Raw genomic sequence first — 20950 nt, 5'->3', positions numbered from 1 at the left:
GTTTTTTTTCAGCTTCTTTTTGAAATTCTCTTTGAAATTTCCCCGCAGAGCAACCTTGAACACTTGTTGGAAACTCTTGTTGCCTTCTTGGCTGTATTGATTGGATCAACTGTAAACAATGCCAAAGAGTGTGTGTCTGACCACGTCTTCAAGAGAAAATCACTTGCTGCTCTCTGCCTGCATTTCACAAGAAAATGACCCCAAAACCAAACAAAACAATTGATTGTCGAGGTGAAGCCAACTTTTGCCAAATACTCTGCAGCATGTTTTATTTAGAAATGTTTTTGAAGGTGTTTTTATGCTTCAGTTACTGTCCAAGGAATGTGTACACGAGTGCAAACCTTGAAATAGGTGAGGATAAAAAACAAGCACAAATGTAAACAAACATCAGTTGTTTTTTCGAACGGTTGCATTCACACGACCTTGTGCGCAGTCCTTTTGTCATTAACATTAATTGTTGTTTTCCTCCTACAAAAACAACCAACAAAGGAATATTTGACAGAAAGTACAACAAACGGACAAATATGAAAAAAAACAACCAAAAATACAAAGACTGATTCTGAGTCACTGTGTTGGCAAGACAAACGGACTTCAAGCATTCCAACCAACTATTGCATACATTTTTACATATTTTTAATTTTGCATTTTAATTTCATATTCAAAGTGTAATGTTTGTGGTGGGACACCTAATGTTTGCTGGATTCCATTTCTATTATAATAATACAAAAAATATTGTCAACTGCCTTAAAGGTACTTTTCCTTCACTTTTGAAGGTTTTTGGTTGTCTAATGATGATAATAATAATAATAATAATAATAATAATAATAATAATGATAATGATAATGATATTTAGAAAATATCGACCTATGGTACGACATTTATTTTGCTAAAGAAAACACACTCTCCCCATAACCATCTGCTAAAACTATGGCCAATCACGTCTTTTTTGGGACAGCAAAAAGCTACTTTACCGTCAGGTAAAGCAAAAGGTTTTAGAATTCCTCGTTGGAGTTTGACTTTAGAAAAACAGACGTGTGGAGGTATTATATTATATGAAAAAAAAGTAGAACTAAAAATAATACACTCAAAAGTGTAACATTTACAGGGATCTACTGGAATAATATGTAAGAGTGTAACAGAAATAATTATGTAATACAAAATACATTTCATAGAAATTCACTAAAATTAGGCAATCTATATTTTCATTCACTATGAACCAGTGTAAAAAGCGGATTCACTATATTCAACACTGAGCCTTCGAATTCCAAAATCTAACCAGTTTCCTCTTCCACCCCTAACATCAATGCTATTTTTTCACATGTGTCTGTGAAGGTTCTCAGTCGTCCAGGCCATCGTAGTACTTTAAGACAACTGGTTTTGGTGTCTGGAAGATGTTTCACCTTTGCTTCAGTTCCGATGAAAAATTGATTGGAGAGTCCCAAGTATTGAACCACCAAGGTGGAGCAAAAACTTGGGGTTTACCCACCATGCCAGCATAACAAAACACCTTTGCTGAAGAGAAGCAAAATGTCTTCAAGATATCAAAACCAGTCCAGTTGCCTCAACCTAATCCTCAAGTATTCTTTCTCATGTCTTCCAAAGTTTCATAAGACTGAGTACCTGAGAGTAACTGAGAACCAAATCAACTACCTTATTAGGAAATTACAAGACACCTGGCTGTATTTGTTGTGGAGTCCTCCTTAAAGATACATACGTGGCCGAGTTTGTTTCTGATGCTGGAGAGAAGAAGAAGTTGCACGGATGCAGCGCGGTAAAATAAAATAAAAAGGGCAATTAAAAAAAAGAGTCTATCATCGACATAACAAAGCCTCTGTGGGATATTTTCAGCGCCAGTTCTCTCAAACCAAAAAAGTCCCTCGCCGCATGTTTTCCACACAGTCAAGGCAAAGACTAGAGCATTGTGGACTGAGAGGGGAACCGCTTCTCAAGCTCCTCCACGATGGAGTTCATGTTCGGGTTGGGCTGAATCGGAGGAGGATCTTCTCCTCCGGCCCCGGGGGCTTCTTTAACCCCTTCTCCTGCCTCTGCTGCGCCCCCCACTGGCTGCAGCACGTCCACCAAATCGAGTGAGTCGAGGGAATCCACGGACGGCCGACTCTTCATGACCTTCTTGAGTGGGATCTGCTTCTGGTCGATTTGGCTGAACATGTTGGCCACGGACTTCTCAATGTCTGCAATGTTGTGGATGTTCTTCAGGATCCCTTTCAGCTCCTTGCGGGGAGGCTCCGGCTCGGCCGGCTGGGGCGGGGGTGGCGCCCTTAGGGAGACGGGCCGCAGGGCGGGCGCCTCCGAGATGGACGGGAGGACGAAGGTAGACGGGCGCAGCAGTGAAGGCGACAGGGGCGGAGGCAGTGGGGGAGGCGGGGGAGGAGGAGGGAAGGGAGGATTTGGCTTTTCCGTTTGATCGGGGAGTGGGGGAGGTGGAGTAGCAGGGCGGCTGAGCGGAAGAGGAGGTGGAGGTGGAGGTGGAGGAGGTGGTGGTGGTGGTGGAGCAGACGTAGGTGGCGGTGGAGGGGGTGAAGATGGGGGAGGTGGCGGCGGAGTCGAAGGAGGATCAGGAATCACCTCCAGGTTGACCTGAAGTCTCTCGTCGGCGCCCTGGTTCCCTGCCTGGGTGGCCCCGAAGCGCCGCAGCACAGGCGGGGTGGGCTTGTGGCTGGGCGGGGGCGTCCCTCCGTCGGTGTGGGTGATGATGATGCTGGGTGGACCCTCCCTGACCTGGCTGGAGATGCTGTGGGTGGGCGTGTGCTTGTGGTGCTGTGGGGACTCGGGGTAAACCGAGAGGAGGATGTCGGGGGACAGGGACCCTCGGGAATCACGGTTCTGCCTCTGCCTCATTTCCTGCAGCGCCTGCTGCTCAAACTGCCGCGCCTGCTCCTTCACCGTCAGCTTGGGCTCCAAACTCGGGCTGCCCATGAAGTCCGAGTCCAAGCCGCGATCGAATCCTGAATCCAGTCCGGCGTCTTTGCTCTCCTTAAACTCGGCCTTGAGCAGCTCCAGCTCCCACTGGACGGGATCCATCACCACTTGGCGCCTCAGCCCGTCATACATGTCCTTTCTGTGCAGCCTGGACGGCAGCGTCCAGCTGTGCCCGCTCCCAGAGCCCCACCCACCATCACTGCTGATGTACCCGCCGAATCCCACATCCCCTCCGTGGGAACTCAGCCTCAGCCAGGCCTCTCGCAGGCCTCTCCTGGAGGGGGAGAAGTTCCCCAGGAGGTCTCGCTTCCTCTGGCTGCGGCCGAGAGTCTCCGGGCTGCTCAGCGTGCCGTCCTCGTGGTAGATGGGATTCATGATGGTGAGGGGGTTCTCGTCCGAGAGGAACGTGATGTTGGACTCGGACTTTGGTAGGTTGTTGAGCACCCCGCCGTTGGCCACACACTGGCGGTGGGCGGCGATGGCGCGCGTGGCAAAGTCCGAGATGAGACGCTGGCGGTCGCTCTCGTCCAGACTGCTGCCGCCACTGCCACCTCTGTGATTCACACAGCTGTGTGAGTCGACAGGATGGAAAGAAGGTGAGACAAAGAAGATGAGGAACGATGAAGAAAGCTACAGATGAAAGGGGAGCATGGCTTTGGTTCGACCCCCCATTAGTCCGACAAATTGCCCAATGGTCCGAGGTCCCCTAACCCTAACTGTAACCCTAACCCTAATGGGAGGTCAGACCAATGGGCAATTTGTCGGACTAATGGGAGGTCAGACTAGTGGGAGGTCAGACTAGTGGGAGGTTGGACTAATGGGCAGTTCCCGAAAGGTAGAGGGAGCGTGGGGGGGCAGGTCTATCGGACAATCCAGAATTTAACGAGGGTGTTACGGCCCTAGGTGGCGTCCATGTAGAAGGGAGACAGACGGGGTTGGAAACTAAAGAAAATGCACTGAACCACAAAGTAAAAGCAGTAAAGGCAACAGGCTGAGGCACAACATCTAGGCACAACATCAGAAGGGCAGAAAAAACAAAAAGTGATCAGTTGCAGCTGTTGCCTGATGCAAGAAATGTTTAAAGGAGGACAAAAATGAAGGGAAACGTAGGAGTTTTCTCTCACAGCTGGTTCTTTAGACTGAAAAATCTCTTTCCAACACACAGGACAGAGAACGTGTTCACTGAAAAAGCACTAAACTACAAGAGCGTGACTGCACCACCACGATAAACGCTGCGAGACGAAGAGCTGGAGCCAGAAGGAACAATCAGGGCCCAAAAAGTTCTAAGAGGACGGTTGAAGAAATACTGATTGGAGAAGACTGCTGGTTGTGACTGAGGCAAAGGTCAAGCATGATGCAAAAGAGTCCTTCACTCCTTTATCAGGCGCCACTTTTTCAACAAGTGTGCTGAAACACACAGGAAAACTAGGCCTTTGTGATGTCATAAGGTATCTGGTTTACCCATAAGCTAAAACAGAGTGATATAATGGGAGGCTGAAAACAGAGGGCTAAATATACAGTTTTCCATTGATACATATAGGTTACAGGATAAAAAATATATCAAAAAATTAATTTTTTAAAATTTCATTTTTTTCGTTGGCAATCTCAGTTGCAATATTTATGTTTTACAACACAAAGGGCACTGAAACCTCACTAACACACCCCCAACCTGGGACACAGCTGGAAGGTGCAACAAAGCATCAGTTCTGGCAGAAGGCTGTAAACGGAGGGCTCAACATGCTGCTTTAAAGAGGTATAGGGGACTTTTTCTCAGCAAATCAAAGGTGTGAGGTTGTATCATTAGAGTCCAGGATGAAAAAACATAAAGATCTGAAAATCTAAACTTTTAAGTTTCGTTAAGTTTAAAGTTCAATTCACAAAGCTGTTTATTCCAATGTCAAGGCGACCAATGAGGAGCCGGAATCAGCAACCAGACAGTGACACAACCTGCAGCGATGGCAAAGCACTACAAGGGAAGCCAAACTAGACACAAGCACAGACACAAAAGCAATTCTAAGGCACAGCGATGCATCCTACTCACTTTTGCCTGTCAGTGATGGATCAAAATGAATCAAAGAGAAGACGAACGCGTTAGTCACCGCAAGGACAGGAAATAAAGTGATGAAACAGGTGTTAGAAATGTTCCAAATTAAGATGGAAGGACCCAATGTGAACCGAAAAAAGATTTATAGAGGAAAAAAAAAAAAATCAAATCAGAGACGTCCGAGGGTTGCTTGATTTTTATGACAGATCTGCTCATTCCTGAAGGCGCCAGATGTCATTTATGATGATAAATTCATTGCTGCCAGAGGAGGTGAAAACCGTGCACAGAATAAAAGATTTGACTCTCTTATCACAAGACTGTTAATTTGTCTTATTGGCAGGCCAGTCAAGGGTGGAGTCACACTTTCTGCCCATTTCAAAGGATGACACTGACCTGAGCAGCTCGACGAGCAGCTATCAATATCCCAAAAAGACTCAAATAAACACAATTGTTATGTTTTTGCATTTTGACAAGCAGCAAACAACAAACCAAGTGATTTAGTTTATTTCATTTAAATTCATTTGAAAATGGGGCTCATGAAATATCATTCACTGGACCTTTTTTTCAACAGCAAATATAAAGTAGTCTCTTCAAAATAGTCTTAATTTAGTATGCTGCAAAGTAAACAACCAGAAACATCATTTCGTTTAGCAATGCAAATTTTCTAAAGGTATTAAAGCTGTCAAACCGGCAAAAAAATAATTATAAATTGATAATAACAAAAAAACCCAGGGGGAGTCAGTCGACTGGGGAGTCTGGTCGCAAACCAGAATTTAAACTCGTAAGGGATTATTATCCCAGGCCTTCCAGGACTTCAAGGACACACATTCACACACGTTCCTCATCTTATCAATAGAGTTAATTAGCGCCCACGGTGGTCCTAATCAATTATGGGGTGCATTTATTTCAATTGCCTCATATCCAAGTTAATTTCTGCTCACATTTTTCAGAAGATCGTTTTGGGCAGTATTCCTTTTTTTCCCCTCTCCTCCATTCTCTCCAACCACACACACACACACACGCACACACACGCACACACACACACACACACACACACACACACACACACACACACACACACACCTGCGCGGGAATCCCTTGGCGTGAATTGCAGATTGTTTCTACAGTCCTGAATATGAATTGCTCTCATGTTAATATGAGTGTGGAGGCACGCCAAGGACACACAGGAAGTCAGTCATGCGTGCAACGCTGATAGAAGTTCCTTGCAAATTTGTCTGAAGTCCCGGTTTAAAGCAAAGATAAAATAACTGTGTGTGTGTGTGTGTGTGTGTGTGTGTGTGTGTGTGTGTGTGAGAGAGAGAGAGAGTAAGACTGTATAAACTTTATCTGCCTATTCTCCATATTTGTCTCAGTAACTGTTGTTTAATCCTGGCAAGCGGGGGAAAGAGAGCACTCACAGAAAGAAAAATGCATTAATGAGCAAAATCTGCATGAATAACAAAGTATGACTCAAAAGGCATACATCTAAAGTCATGCTGAAAAGTAATCATTTAACATGTCGCTGACTCTTCCGACATTATCGTTGCTCTGCTTTAATTCGCTGGCTGGGTCCCAGATCCACATTAAAGACGGATACCGCAGTGTCGGAGCGAGACCGACCGATGCTTCCTGTTTCATTGAAAGCCGCCCCGCTGACGCGCGTCTCGTAGAAGACAAAAACAAACAAACAATAACTCGAGACGTTCCTGCGCTCCTACTGCGATAGAGCTGACCTTCATTCGAGCTGGGCGCCGAGTGGCGATATTAGTATGCATTACAACACGTAAACAGATGGCGGAAGAGTTCACCTCGGGCAAGATAAAATTACAGGGCTTATCTGCGGCGCTTAATGTATTCAGGAAATGAGAACTCTGTTTGACGCCATTGACACGGCGGGTTGAAACGCACTGCGTTACTCTTGGTTAGTCGTCTACCTTAGTTTTTGGTCGAAATCTTAGCAGAAGGTTGAAAACAGAGGGCAAAACAGTTAAAAAACAAACAAACAAACAAAAACAAACAAAACAACAAATACACATGCAAGGCTGCTCCACCGGTGTTGGGGTTCAAAATTGAGATAAAGATAAGAAAGCAAATTTAACATTACTCTTTAACCGACTTGAATGTGAAAAGCGAATAAATGGGATCTTTTAATGGTGGTGAAGAGTGAAGAGACTTTTTGGAGCTAAGTGGCTGACAAAGGCTTGTTATGTAAAAAAAAAAAAACACTTGAAAAGACTGTGTAACCAAAGTCTCAAGTGAGTAGAAAAAATGTAAAGAGTAAAAGTTGCTAAAAATACTGTATAGACATGTACATTTTAAAACATGCTAGAAGCCAACAGATGGCGCTAATTGCCGGAGAAACTTGGATGGAAGTGATAGTCAAGAAGAAGTCAGCATTGTCAAGACAAACAACCGTTTCCGTTGAAGGTTTAGCACAGCGTTAGCACCGGTGTGTGTGTGTGTGTGTGTGTGTGTGTGTGTGTGTGTGTGTGTGTGTGTGTGTGAGAGGAGAGGTTTTTCTGATTTGGACTCACATGGTGTTGTCTCCCAGCTCCTCGTACAGGTTGTTAGCGGTGCCTCCTCCAGGTTTCCCCGTCGGCAGCGCCATCTGGATTCGGGCCGTTTTGGCACATTCTGCCTGGCGCCTGGACAGTTAGCGGGACAACGCTACCAGTTAGCTGAAGTAAGAGTAAACTGGCAAATCTCTAAACAGGGCATTAAGGGCTTTTAACAACTTTGTTTGGCAGCTGATTAGCACTCTGACTTTTTTGTATGTACACGGACATCAGGCTGGAAACAGTAAAATCCTTCTGAAGTCCAGTTTGGAGAGAGCTTTTTGTGCCGAAAGCTAACTTTCAGAGGACCTACATAAATCATGCAGGTTCTCCAGATGGTTTAATATCAGGTTTTGATTTATGTTTGCCGCTTGGCGTTTGGCGATTTATTTTTCAGGACTTTGTTTAAGGCTAAAATAGCCGATGAAACATTAATATGTGACGACAGCAGGCTAAATAAATAAATAAAAGAACAGGCAAAACAATGAGAAGCAAGGAAACCGTGAGAAACTTGGGCTGTGCTTTATCAAAAGTGGTCAACTGGGAGAACACCTGAACAAACTCATGAACTATTAACAAACTACATTATGTTCTTGAGCCAGAAGCAAACTTCCAATAGAATGGAGTGAATCGTGCACTTTCTCTAAATTAAGTTACCAACTTTTTCACTTTTTATATTGCTTTAATGTGTTGTGTTTAAGGCTTAACCAGGCAGGTTGGAAAAGAAGAGTGAGTTGGCTTGCAGGCTATATGTCTAGACAAACTATATATTAAAAAAGACACTACAGCGACAGTGGAGCAAACGAGCCTCCTCCAGCTTCAAAACACATTGTTTAATTACGCCGCACAAGGTTTCATTTGAGAGCCTCTTCATCGGACATCCATCCATTAAAAGGTGCATTAGGTTATTCGCTGCGGTACAACCACAGAGTCGAGTAAAAAGCTCCCCCCCCCCCACGAGAGGCACGCTGCTCACATCCTCTCCCGAAGCCATTTGTTTGATTGTCGTCTGTCCTGTTTCACCGCCCTGACTGATCCCATCCTTTTTACCGCACAATGAAAGTCAACAGATTCATCACGCTGAGAGGCGCGCGATACGGCCGCGCCGTTAATATTTCAGATTGCGAATATGAAAGCAGTACTCACTCTTTGAATCTTGGTTGGTGGTAGACGGCAAGCGGCAGGAGAGGGAGGTGGGTGGGGGGGGGGCAGAAGAGGGAAAAGATTAGTGGTTGTTTGAAGCCATAAATCACACGGCACTCCTTATTATTCAGGTTCTTATTTACAAGCAAGTTCAGCGATTGGTCTTCATCGTGGCCATTTAATGGAGGAGTGTGGTGATTATCATGCTGATGAGGACGGCTTTGTTTCTCCTTCCACGAATCACCTCTCCTCACCCCGCCTGGTCATTTGTCTGGGGATGAGCCGGACTCTGCTGATCCACTTTCAAGGGTCTTAGTGTGATTGTTTGCGTGTGTTGAGGAGACAAATGTAATTAATAGCCCTTCACGGCATTTAGCTGGGCTCGCTGTTCGAACTGGCCGACATACTGAGTCATTGACGGCGCGAAAATGCTCCACCACTGGATAGATGCTAGTCGTGTTTATTTCTCGTACAAAGTATGTGTTTTCCTAAAAAGGAAATGATATGTTTTCATTTTCAGGATTTCCTCTACCTAAACTTACTCAAAGAAGAGAATTTGGAAAAGCTTAAATTCATTGGCGAATGCCCGTTTTAAAATGTCTGTGGTGTGAAAGTGTGTTTATGTGAACTTGTAGCCCCACTACTTGCACACACTGACAACTGACAACAGACAAGTCGCACACTCAGCAAACAATGTTTGAGTGACGTTTCAGACCCGGCGCAATGGTGTAGGTAAGCTGTCAAACGCTAGTGTCCGCTAGCAAGCTGGCCTATGTAGTCACTAGCTGAGGAGGCACATTTGGAGGCAATAATGTTATGTTGTGCGTTTGTTCAGTGTTTGAAAATAAAAAATAAAAAAGCCATTTCTGAACCATTCCAGTCCAAAAAATTGGTAAAACAAGAAGAAGAAGCAGAAGAAGAAGAAATAAAACAAAGTTGGCGGTGGGTGGTCTGGGATAACACTATGCCTGTGAAAAATCAGCACCATAAAAGTATGTGGCACAGGTTACTGTTAAATAAAATGATGTGCAAAACTTATATAAAAAAAAGGCAGGTAAGCTTTCATTGGGTTCCATTGGGTTTACAAGGAAAATATTAGAGAGTTCCACCCAAGCAAAGAAGATGAACCACAGTACTTGAGGTACTTAGTACTGCCAGGGTAGCTGAATAGGATGAATAATTAGCACGTCGTGAGGGTGTTGCGGAGATATTACCACCTTCAGACATTAGCCAGGAAGTCGATGAGCTACGACAACCTCATATTTTATTCATGCATCATTTTCCAGTGAACTTACTGTCTGTAGGTGATGATGACGATCAGTATGGCGGGAACGCAGCAGATTATGATGATCACTGCCAGAGCCAAGAGCGCCCCCTCAGTGTAGCCTACAGTCTGCACGGCTTTCTTCACACTGGTCACCACCTCAGGTGTCCGGATCTCCAGAATTCGCCCACCGGGTGGGAAAAAAGGCTGGAACTCTTTGTTGATGTCCAAGAGTTTGCCGTCAAGGAACCTAAGAAGGAGAAGTTAGCACGACTGAAAGCCTCTCGCGGTCTTTGATAACAACTTTTCCCGAGGCTGATTTGGGGACATTTTGTTTTTCTTGGATAATTCTGCAAAAAAGATTGATGACATCCACACGCTGCAGAACTTTGAATAGCTGCAATCCAAGAAGCAAACAGAGGCTTAACTGATGCATTAAAGGGGTCCTGTTATCAAAAACTGAAAACTTTGCGTTTCTAGATGGGCTGGCTTCGTCCGTGGGAATTTCATCAATTCTAATGTTTATTTGATAGGGATTTGAAACCATATTAAAGAGCATCGTACAGGTACTTTTGTAAATAATATAAGCTTTGGGAGAGTTACATCTTCTTACATCTTGTTGCCTGGCAGATCATATACACAGAATAATAGCAATACAAAACAAACAATATACGAGCAAACAATGAATGAATGCATACTTTTACACATGGTAGTGAAGTGCAAGGTTAGTGCTATTGAAAAAGCTTTGATGAAATACTATCTGAGCTGAAACCAGCCGATTGGATTTTGCTCGACTTTCTACATTACAACTTGAGCTGATTATCATTGTAACATCCGAATGTCTGCAGATTTTTTTATTTTTTTTTCTAGCGAAGGCATCCCTGCATGAGAGCTAGTAGCTATCTTCCCAGCGAGCTCACGCTAGCCCTGAGCAGCTGGCTAATCACAAGGAAGAAACTTTGATAAAACAGGAAAAAAAAGAAAACAGAAAAGCAAGGTTGTAGCCTTTCAGAGCACGCTTGGCTGAAAAAATATGAAGCAGCGGTGCCAAATGTTTTTGTCCCGCTTGGTCGACGGGGTCTCGGTCCCTCCGATGATGTAGAACCCTTTGCTTCTGGAGCGCCACCTAATTACTCATGATGGATTTGTACACCTACTTGTGGAGTTCCTGTCTGGAGACGGCTCTGTTTGTCAGCGGGTCGATGGCATAAATCATGAGGTCCGACTTGGTGTAGTCGTCCTGCTCCAATCCATCACCGTGGCGATGGGGGCCGATGGTTTCCACGACAACCTTTGCTCCCGGTATCTGCTCCTGGACGTAGCGTTCCAAAATGCTGGGCACACAAAGTGACAGTTTTTTTTTTTTTTTTTCAATTTTCGCTGGCTGGGAACACAACACTCCGGAGCGGCCACAACAGCCCTGGCACGGCTTCTTCTGGACGTTGGCGTGCAGACCGGAGCTGACGGACTCTCGCTCTCTCTTTTTCTGAAGTCTCACCATTGTGCTGGAGTCCTGCGGCGCTACATTGATTTTTGGTCTGCCTCAGAAACCCATGCTCACAGTGGGACACGCGTGCGCATGAGACGCTGGACGTTTTAAAACATTGTTATTCTGTTTGACATGAGTCTGAAGGCTGAATAGAAACGGCAGCCTGACTGGAAGCTCCCCCGCACCCCCCGGCGGATGGAGCATGTTCGCTAATGTGAATTTTATGTCCTTCTTTTCATGCAATAGAAATATGGATGTAGCGTTTGAAAGAGACGACACGCGTGCGACTCGAACACATCGTTGACGTGACGCAGTCACACCAGCAGGGCTCCGACTCCCCGACGAGCAACACTGACGCAGCCTCGAGGCTTCAGAGGAGCCGTGTTGGAGTCAGCTGGTGGCTTTTTCACTTGTGACGCCTCTGAATTGAAACATTTAAAGGGAGCTGTTGGCAGTGATTGAAATAAAGAGCAAACGTGTCTGTTTTTTGGTAGATAAAGTCACAGACCTGGTGATTCCATTTTCATTTAATCTATTGCTAATTCTTCAGCTTCTTATTTTTTAGCTTCTAATTCTTTAGCTAAGCATTCATAGCTACATGAAGCTCAAGCAGGTCCACTGAACATGGACCGACATCTGGTGTGATGGGGACGTCAGATCCACTTCTTAGTTTTAAAGCTGTTGATCAAGGGGTTTGTCTCTGCTGAAGATCCCTGCGTGGGTTCAGGCCTCACACGATAACTGAAAGACCATCAACAACTCTATTTTTAACCTCCAGACCGTTAGCGGCCTTGATCGAGTCTCGTCTGACTTCCCCATGGTAGCAATTACAGTTCCAGATCGCGGCTATAAATGCGGCAAAAGCTCCATAAATGCAGAGAGAGAGACAAAAATAACATACTGGGCATTGAAGAGCTGACTCAGAGCAGCTTAAGCTTCAGTTCCCAGACACATGCAGATCAGCGAATCTCCGAGGTCTTCACCCTTTTACAAAGTAAAGACGGTGGCACTGGAAGGAGGAGAAGTCGTACCTGAGCAGCTTGTCCTTGTTTTTCTCCACGTAGGTCGGGGGAACGTTTGATACGACCACCTGCATGTCCAGCTGGTTGACCACAGACACCTGCGAGGGCAGAAGCAGCGTTCACAACAGTCCTTGAATAGCTCAGCCAGGAACATTAGGAGGCACCTTCATCCTCATAGAGAAGATAGTTCTGATCCACCGATCAGTGTTGCCAACTCTCCAGTAAGTAAAAGTAGCTACTGGCAGTCCTAAAATTTGCTAAATGATGTCAAAGCCTAATTTGCACAATTGGTCATGTGCATGTCTTTGCAATGGACACTGTAGTGCTGAATGAGAGAGGAACAATGTTGCGGGAGAGACAAATAAACATGTTTAATATCTTTAGAAGTACAAATGAACTTGCTTCAGAGGGAGGAGAGGCACTCTGGCAGAGCTACTTATAGGTTGACAAATAGAAGTACAGCAGCAGGATGTGCACGTGGCAGCACTATTTGTGAGCAGGTTAGAAGAATGCCACAGGGTTTCACATCCGAGTTGCCCAAAGTCTCCAAGTGTGGCAGAGAAAGTTGCAGGATTTGTTGCTAGTCGCTGTTCTGAAATAAAGTGGCTAGAGGGGTTTGAATACTAATGAAGTCAATAAGTTGGCAACGCTGATTCTGAAAGACTCGCAAACCAGCCGCAAAAATCTGATAATTCCCATCCTTAATGATTATGTGACCCACAGTGAAACAGACCATTCATTACAAGCTCCGTTACGAAGCCGCACAAGACGCAGGAGGACGCACCACTATCTCCGCTTTGCTGCTGTGTCCTCGACCGTAGTTGTCCGTCGCCACCACCTCAAACTTGAAGTACGACCTCCTCATGTTGCGGTACATGATGGCCGTCTTCACCACGCCGCTGTTCGGCTCGATGACGAAGCCGTCTTTGCTGTCTTTGGCCTCTTTGCCGGCCGGCGGCGGGATGATGAGCCGGTACGTCATGGAGCTGTAGTTACCGGTGTCTTGGTCGAGCGCCTGTGGAGGAAGAAGAAGGAGGAGAAGAAGAAGAAGAAGAAGAAGGAGGAGGAGGAGGAGGAGGAGAAGAAGAAGGAGGAGGAGGAGGAGGAGGAGGAGGAGGAAGAAGAAGAAAGAAGGAGAAGAAGAAGAAGGAGGACGAGGTGGAGGAGGAGGAGGAGGAAGAAGAAGAAGAAGAAGAAGAAGAAGAAGAAGAAGAAGAAGAAGAAGAAAGAAGGAGGATTGATAAGATCAGTATTACAACGAGAGGCCATAATTATCAGTTCTGCGCATGACGCAGTAATCAAATCACTGCTGCTATTATTGCCGCAATCATTCCATTGATCCGCCATGATCCTCAATCCGTATGCTCACACTCATTCAACGAATGTCAACGATGCATTTCTGTCGATTTCTCGAAGCAAAAATGTAGCCGACATCCAAAAGTCCCAAAAACAATTGATCCACACCAGTTGACGACCAGGTTCATGCAAGACACAGAAAATACGAGCGTGTCACCTCTTGGCACGAGCGTCCAGCCAGCAGCCTGCAGCTAATACGTCAGCAATTTCAGGAAAAAAAAAGAGGCAAAGCTAGAATACAAGAAGTCCATCTAATGCTGAGTTCATTGTTCAGGAAAACAAAGGACTTATTAGTGAGTCAATTTCACAAAAAACTTGTATTAATAGTCATTATACGCCAGAGATCGTCCTTTCAAACGGGCTACTTGAAAAATAAAGTGGACAAAATGTCCTTGGATCCCAAAAAGGGTTTTCACAAATTGGCTAAAAAAGTGATTAAAAAAAGCGTATTTATTGAGATTTTGTGATATGCTAAATTAAAGAGGCGAATGAAACAGAATACTGATATTGCAAGATAAAGTATGACAAAACTTTTGATGAAATAGAAACTTAGTAATTTTTAAGAGCTACGGGGACATTAAAAAGAGCAATAAATAATGGTTTGGGATGAGCACACTTTGCTGGGTGAAATACATAATATGAAGGAGGTAGTTGGACGGCTTCAGTAAAACTTAAAAATGTGAGGGAAAAAAACCCGATCTGACGCCGGAGAGGAAAAATATTCTGACCCAAACTGTGATTCAGTGTTTTATTTTTTATTTTCTTTTACAGCAGAAGAAAAAAAAACAACTATTGAAATGCTAAAAAATGTGAAACTAAATTCCTTACAGCTCATGTGGATTCAGAACAAAGTTAAGAAGTGATGAAACTGTGGAAATGACAAATTCAGCCGTAACAAAAGGTTTGCTGCTGCAAGACACGATTCCGAGAAACAGTCTTTGACGTAACTAATCATGACGTCTCAACTAGAATATTGTGGCACCAACATTATCGTGGCCTTCAAAAACCGACTTCTTCTCTTTTCTGTGTGAATTTCATGGCAATATAACTGTAAAAGGAGACGACGGGACAATCTATTGTCCAGGTTCAATGCCATCTCACACACAGACTCAGCAACTTGGTTTTCACTTTGCTGCCGCGATGAAAGTACGCAAGTCTTTGTGTTTGTTGAAGATCTGCTGCTGTGTCCTCGTCTGAAGGGACAAATTAAAGCAACCGAGCCTTGGCCCCTCTGGCATGAATAAGCTGGACTGACATGTTTTGAAGCATTGCGGGCTAACGTGAGTCTCTCTAACGAGCCCTTTCTTATCAGCTGATGTCATTTGACAACTCGCACTATGTGTTTTAAACTTTTTGCTCTCACATATAGAATAAAATGTGACTGCGGTTTTGCTCCAGAGTGCGTTTTAAATCCCACGCTTCCGAAATATTTTTTTTTCGTGCAGCGCGCTCGTCTTGACAAGCCAAGTGCTGCTCCAGCTAACAGCAGATAACTAACTGCTGTATTTCAGTGTAATTGGAATGCATCAGGAACCTGACCAACCATCCAGTAGTAACACAATGCTAGTGCCTGTTTCAAATGTGCTGCCATCTTTCGGCTTGCACTGACTAGCCAAAAACCATGACAGACCAAACACAGACCAAACACATAACTACTGACAGTGTCCAGGTCTATTCCCCTAATGCCCACATGGCACGCTAGCTCGCTAGAGGATGCTAATGTTAGCTAGCATGCTGCTATTAGTCCCCAATTTTGATGATGATGTTGTTGTGATCTGTCCATTGTTCGCTGTCAACTATGCTCAATTCAGGACATTTTAGTGTGGAGTTTGCATGCTCTCCCTGTGTCTGTGTGGGTTCTCTCCAGGTTCTCCAGCTTCCTCCTACAGTGTGGGGTGAATTGGGGGCTCTAAATTGGCCTTATGTGTGAGTGCGAGTGGTTGTTTGTCTCTATGTGGCCTGGGATGAACTACCGATTTTCTGCGACTGCTTTCGCTGGGAGAGGCTCCAGCAGACCCCCGTGACCTCGAGCTCAGGGAGAAGGGGGGATTGAAAATGGATGAATGGATGGATAGACAGGAATAGTACAAAACTGTACTCCGCACAGTTTTGTACTACAACTTTGTTAAGAGGCTAAGCGGTTTGCCTGACCCCTCTGCTGGAGAGGATTAGCGCAGGACTGATTAATCACACTCTTTTCACTGTGAAATCGGCTCGACTATTATTGTAACTCGTTATTCGATGGATGACGAATTAAAAGAAGAAATGAAAAGACATGGAATTGTGGAAAGGCAAAAAAGAAGAAGAACACACTTGTTTGTACTCAATTATGTGGTCCCATAAAGAAACACAAAGGACAGAAAAAAGAATCCTCCTCATTGATCCAGACAAACAAAAGTGTTTTGGAGGTAATGATTGGCTGACGGGAGACTCATCTGCAGCTCAGTCAATATATGTTCCGCAGCCTCCGCTGAGGGACGTGTGTGGTTTTAGTGTGTATACCGGGAAAGCATGACGACTCCTGCGTTAGCAACAGGAATGCATGCACAAGAAGATTCTCAAGACACCACACGTGGTTGTGATGCACTCGGCAGAGTTTAAAACTGCACATCTTCAACTTTCACCACACTTTGTCTTTGTCAATAACCCTTGTCATCTAAAATAAATATCAATAACTACACCCCTGGCACCTGATCTTTGTCTTTCTTTTTTGAACTTTACCCATTGTTGTGATTAATTCAGGACTGCCTCGGCTCTTCCTCGATATTTAGATTCTCAGCCACATTCCAGTTATCAAACCAAAACCATCAATCCTCCAATTCTCTGCGTCTCCCTGTAGTGAATTAGCTCGCTAGCAGGTTCTATGGAAAAAAAAAAAGGTAAACTGAGCGTTTGGCAGGTTATAAAGCCAATAAACTGAACCTCTTTTTCAAGCCTCTGTAATGAAAAATAATAACCTCAAGGTTCATTTTTGAAAAGGGAAACCTTTTTTTCTACGTCTTTTAAACTTTGTTCCGACTCCTGGCTGCTTGCTCTTGCTCACTAGGATGTCGCAGTTCCACTCTGCGCGGGCCAAACGACTCACAAAGATCTGAGAACGTTTAGAAAACATGGCAATGAATGAAACATTTATGCAGACTACTATTCCGGCTTGCTGTGGGTCTCTCACGGCATCCAGGCTCATTAAAATCTACCGCTAGGTCTCAGGAACAGGCGGAGGGAGGTCGACAATCTGTGACCCATTTTAACAACAGCAGTCCCGTTCATGTGCTTCAACACGAGGTTCTGCGGTGCCGGATGAAAAGGAGGGAGACGTCATCAGTTACCGTGACGGAAGAGGCAGATTTGGAACAAGAGAGCTACAAGTTACGACTAGAGTTGAAATGATTAATCAATTAATCGACTAATCGATTAATTCATTGCTACATTATTCCTTTCTCAATTCTGCTGCCGCTAAACATCGGTTCTGCATTTATTCTTCACACAGACACTTACTGCGACGCACATGTGATCCGGATCAATTTAATTTTTATCTGTAGATTCCTCGACTTTCAGACTGTGATTGTTGCTGGTTCTGGAATAACGGACGTGGTGGCGGCTATTTTCAGACAAGCCTTTGACACATTTTGCTGCTGAACCTTCAGACTTTCAAATATCACCGCTTCATCAAATCGAAAGGAAGAAAAATATAGACGATTGAAAAATGAATCGCTAGCTGCAGCTGGAGTTTCGCTGCACCTTCAGCTGCCTGCAGAGGGCAGCGTGTACCCCGGATGCACACTGTCACATGAGCCTTGGGGAGAGAAACGCTACAACAGACACTGGTGGACAGAAGGGCGTTTGTGTGCAGACTTGCAGGAAGTCTAACCTACCTCAGCATTCTCAAGCTGCAGCACTGCTAACATTGCAGCCGAGGTACGAGTGCTGAAGTGCCACAACCTCAGATCTTCCCTAATAACCTGAGTCACACTGAACAAGAGCAGCACATTTGGTATTCCTCCACTGTGACGTTATGTATTAATAATAACAATACTAATATACTGCTGCATGCGCACATCATCAGAGCGCATCTCGACTCATAATGAAAGTGCGAGGAGGTGAGGAGAGAGTGAGAGTTGCTGGCATCTCACCAGCCACATGGAATTCATCACCCATGGACATGTATTATTCTGCCGCATAATTTATCACGGGACCCTATCTTGTCAGCCAACTCACGTGGAACAGAATCAGCTAAAAATACATACTGCATGATGCTGCGCTTGACATCCGAGCTCGGCTGCTCCCGGCTGGTGGCCTCACGTTGGGGACCTTTTATGAATGGCTGAGTTTCCATTAGCCTGGGAAACTGGCAACGGTAGAATCAGCAGAGCTTTTCCTTCAGGTCTGCCTCACAACCATCACCTTTGACGCTTTTGTCTTTTGTCCAAAATAGTCACAGCAACAGCAGTGGATGCCAGCAAAATCACGCAGTCAACATCGACGGGACCAAGGAGTAGAACTGGACGTCCTGACAGTGATGTCACATGACAAGAAACTCTGGGAGAATCTCGCGAGATGGAGCCATGACTAGGATTGTGGTTCAGAGGTCAAACACCATTCAGTGCAATCGCACTGTATCAACATTAAGGACATATTGAAATAATTGTAACGGAAACACAACAAGGAACTGAACAACAGCAGCGGGTCATTCATATATAAAGTATTGTGAGATTGAGAAGTTTGGGTCACAATGAGGTTCAACTGTGAAGGTTTTAGTGGTTCAGGTATTTTCTGAAAATGCATCCAAATTCATCCCAAAGTTTTTTTTTTGTGAGAAGTGTGTGTGGCAGTTATGCCTGATGGGGTTGGATGTGACTTATGTGAAGGTACTGAGAGCTGCAGAAAGATATATATATATATATATATATATATATATATATATATATATATATATATGTGTGTGTGTGTGTGTCCATCCTTACCTGCACTTGCAAGATGGAGGTGAAGGTCTTAGCGTCCTCCGCGACACCGCCGATATAAAGAGGTCTGGTGAAAACCGGCGGGTGGTCGTTCTCGTCCTGGATGTCGATGACGACCTTCGCTGTGTTGGCTGAGACACACAGGGAGAGTTGACACCGATGCGACACATTTACACTCTGCGTCATTGCTTCTGTTTGCCAGAAGCCAGGTACCAACATCCAGCCATGAACCTGTGAGAGGTATCGGTACCCTTTGTGACATCACAATGGGACGACTTCCAGAACAGTGTGTTTCAGCTCAGCCTTTATGAAAAGTTGAGCGAGGAAACTGAAGCCACGGACCGGATTTTCTCATTTGTGGGGACTTCGCTGACCATTTAACACTGAACACATACGTTGTCTGCATTTAAAAACGCTAAGCTGTGTAGTGGCCACACCCTCTTGACTGACTGAGTCAGGTCAGGTCAGGTCACCAGGTTCGGTCACCTGGTCAGTGGCTTATTCATCTGAGATTCTCACCCTTGTCAGCATGTAAAGTCATATTTGATGCCCAAACACAAGAATGTGTGCGTAAAGGAGCAATTGCAGAAACAATTTGTGTCGTCCAGTCTGCGTGGGAGCTCAGTGCACGTTGTGCACGTGGCTGGTCCTGCCAGATGCTCCTCCAAGTAGGACGACTGCTGCTGAAGCGACTAGTGACAGCTGAGCACAAAAGCCGCCGTGTAGTGTTAATGGAGGAGCTCATCAATCATTCTAGAGGAGGTGGCGCACAAATTAGCACTCACAGCCATCAGTGACAGATTCCCAGATGAAGAGGCGACCGACTGGAGTTTGAAAGCGTCTCGTAAGTTGGAGCGGCGGCGACGGTGCTTTTATACGGCAAACACAACACTGCGCTGTGACTGACACTGACAAAAGATCTGAGCAACGCGTCATCACGCAAATTCTCGAAGAGGAGATTGAGGAGGGAAAGAGGGAATCCCGGAGGTCTCGCTCCAAAACAGACACTAAAAATCAAAAAAACAATTTCAATGTAAAAAGAGAAACTAAAACAAAAAAGAAAAAAAACCTGCCAAATACAAAGAAATTGGTAAAAAAACAACAACAAAACAAAACAAAATAAATAGTGGCAGCCACTGCAAACACATTTAACTAAAACCAAAATCAAAAAAAGCATTCTAATCAACAAACTGTTAAAATCCTAATGATGTACCGGCTGATTAAAAATAAATATGAAAGAGGAACCAAAAGCGAACCTCAATCGACCACAATGACTCGCAGTCACGCTTTGAGCAGAACGCTATAACCATAAAGTCGGTGGAAATGTCGACAGCGAGCGGTAAAAGCTGCAATTAGAGCAGAAACCCGGCGAGCCGCGAACTTAATTGAGGAGTGCGCCGACATGTTTGGGGATGGAAGTGGAAAAAGGGAAAAAGCGGAGACGGACGGCTGAAAGAGGAAGAACCAGTGACAATTTGGAGGGCTTGCAGGAGGGGAGGTTAATTAGTGACATTTTCACTTGGGCTGTAATTTCAGTCAATAAAATTGTTTTGGTTGGCCTTTCCCCTCCATCGTGCCGCAGATGAAAAATTAGTTTTGGATTGAGCGGAACGAGGACGGAAGTGAGACAACATGAAGATGGATGGAAGCTGAAGCGAGACTGAATCCATGTCCGCTGCACTTTACGCCCACTTTGGTTACTTTAAGGGACCAGCGTGTTAGAATGCAGAATCCAGCTATTTAAAGTGCTCCCCCTTCAGAGACAGGGACAGTTCGGAGGCCTTCAGAGAGAAAAAGTACATCTTTGCATTTACAAATATCTCGACTTTGGAAGCAGCACCTGCTCGCATTCCTGTAGCCGCTGGATGGAAGCAAAGATAAAGCCATATTGTAGTGTAGAAAATTATTTAATTAAAGGTTACTTTGATGTTTTTGTCCACGTTGTTGATGACTCAATGGCGCAAGCTTTTACCTCCACCATAAATTGGTACATCAAGGACTGAATAGCCAATATCCCATATATAACTGTAAGTCTTCCTACTGGACCTATAATCATTGTGAACAACTGCTAAAGCTGAAGCTTGTGGGCTTTGTGGGTTTAAACTGTAATATTTCGTCAATCTTAAACTCAGCGATGTGGACACTGGACTAGTCCTGAGCTGAACCATATTACCCGCAG

The 20950-nt window shown here is 44.8% G+C and overlaps 2 protein-coding genes across 3 annotated transcripts in view; both read right to left on the bottom strand.

Moving 5' to 3' along the window:
* Positions 1-9652, bottom strand: part of LOC142889381 (ATP-citrate synthase-like) — a 126967-nt gene extending 117315 nt beyond the window's left edge. For both annotated transcript variants that reach the window (XM_076028086.1, XM_076028089.1), the window contains exon 1: positions 9646-9652. The gene's annotated coding sequence lies outside the window, so the exon portion shown is untranslated. The remainder of the gene's footprint in view (positions 1-9645) is intronic.
* The window catches only part of LOC142889383 (protocadherin-15-like), a 144249-nt gene continuing 124689 nt past the window's right edge, over positions 1391-20950 (bottom strand). Inside the window, exons 29-36 of the mRNA XM_076028094.1 lie at positions 18775-18902; positions 13242-13472; positions 12467-12555; positions 11104-11280; positions 9978-10196; positions 8686-8694; positions 7519-7629; positions 1391-3508 (exon numbers count right to left, since the gene is read on the bottom strand). Coding sequence (XP_075884209.1) covers positions 1912-3508; positions 7519-7629; positions 8686-8694; positions 9978-10196; positions 11104-11280; positions 12467-12555; positions 13242-13472; positions 18775-18902 — 2561 coding nt within the window. The 3' untranslated portion in view covers positions 1391-1911. The remainder of the gene's footprint in view (positions 3509-7518; positions 7630-8685; positions 8695-9977; positions 10197-11103; positions 11281-12466; positions 12556-13241; positions 13473-18774; positions 18903-20950) is intronic.

The sequence above is a fragment of the Nelusetta ayraudi genome, unplaced genomic scaffold, assembly GCF_046127955.1.
Source record: "Nelusetta ayraudi isolate G7.1 ecotype Tasmania unplaced genomic scaffold, CSIRO-AGI_Nayr_v1 ptg000022l, whole genome shotgun sequence".
NCBI classification, from domain to species: Eukaryota; Metazoa; Chordata; class Actinopteri; order Tetraodontiformes; family Monacanthidae; genus Nelusetta; species Nelusetta ayraudi.
Note: the sequence above shows the minus strand (reverse complement) of the source record. Positions and strands in the feature narration are given on the sequence as shown.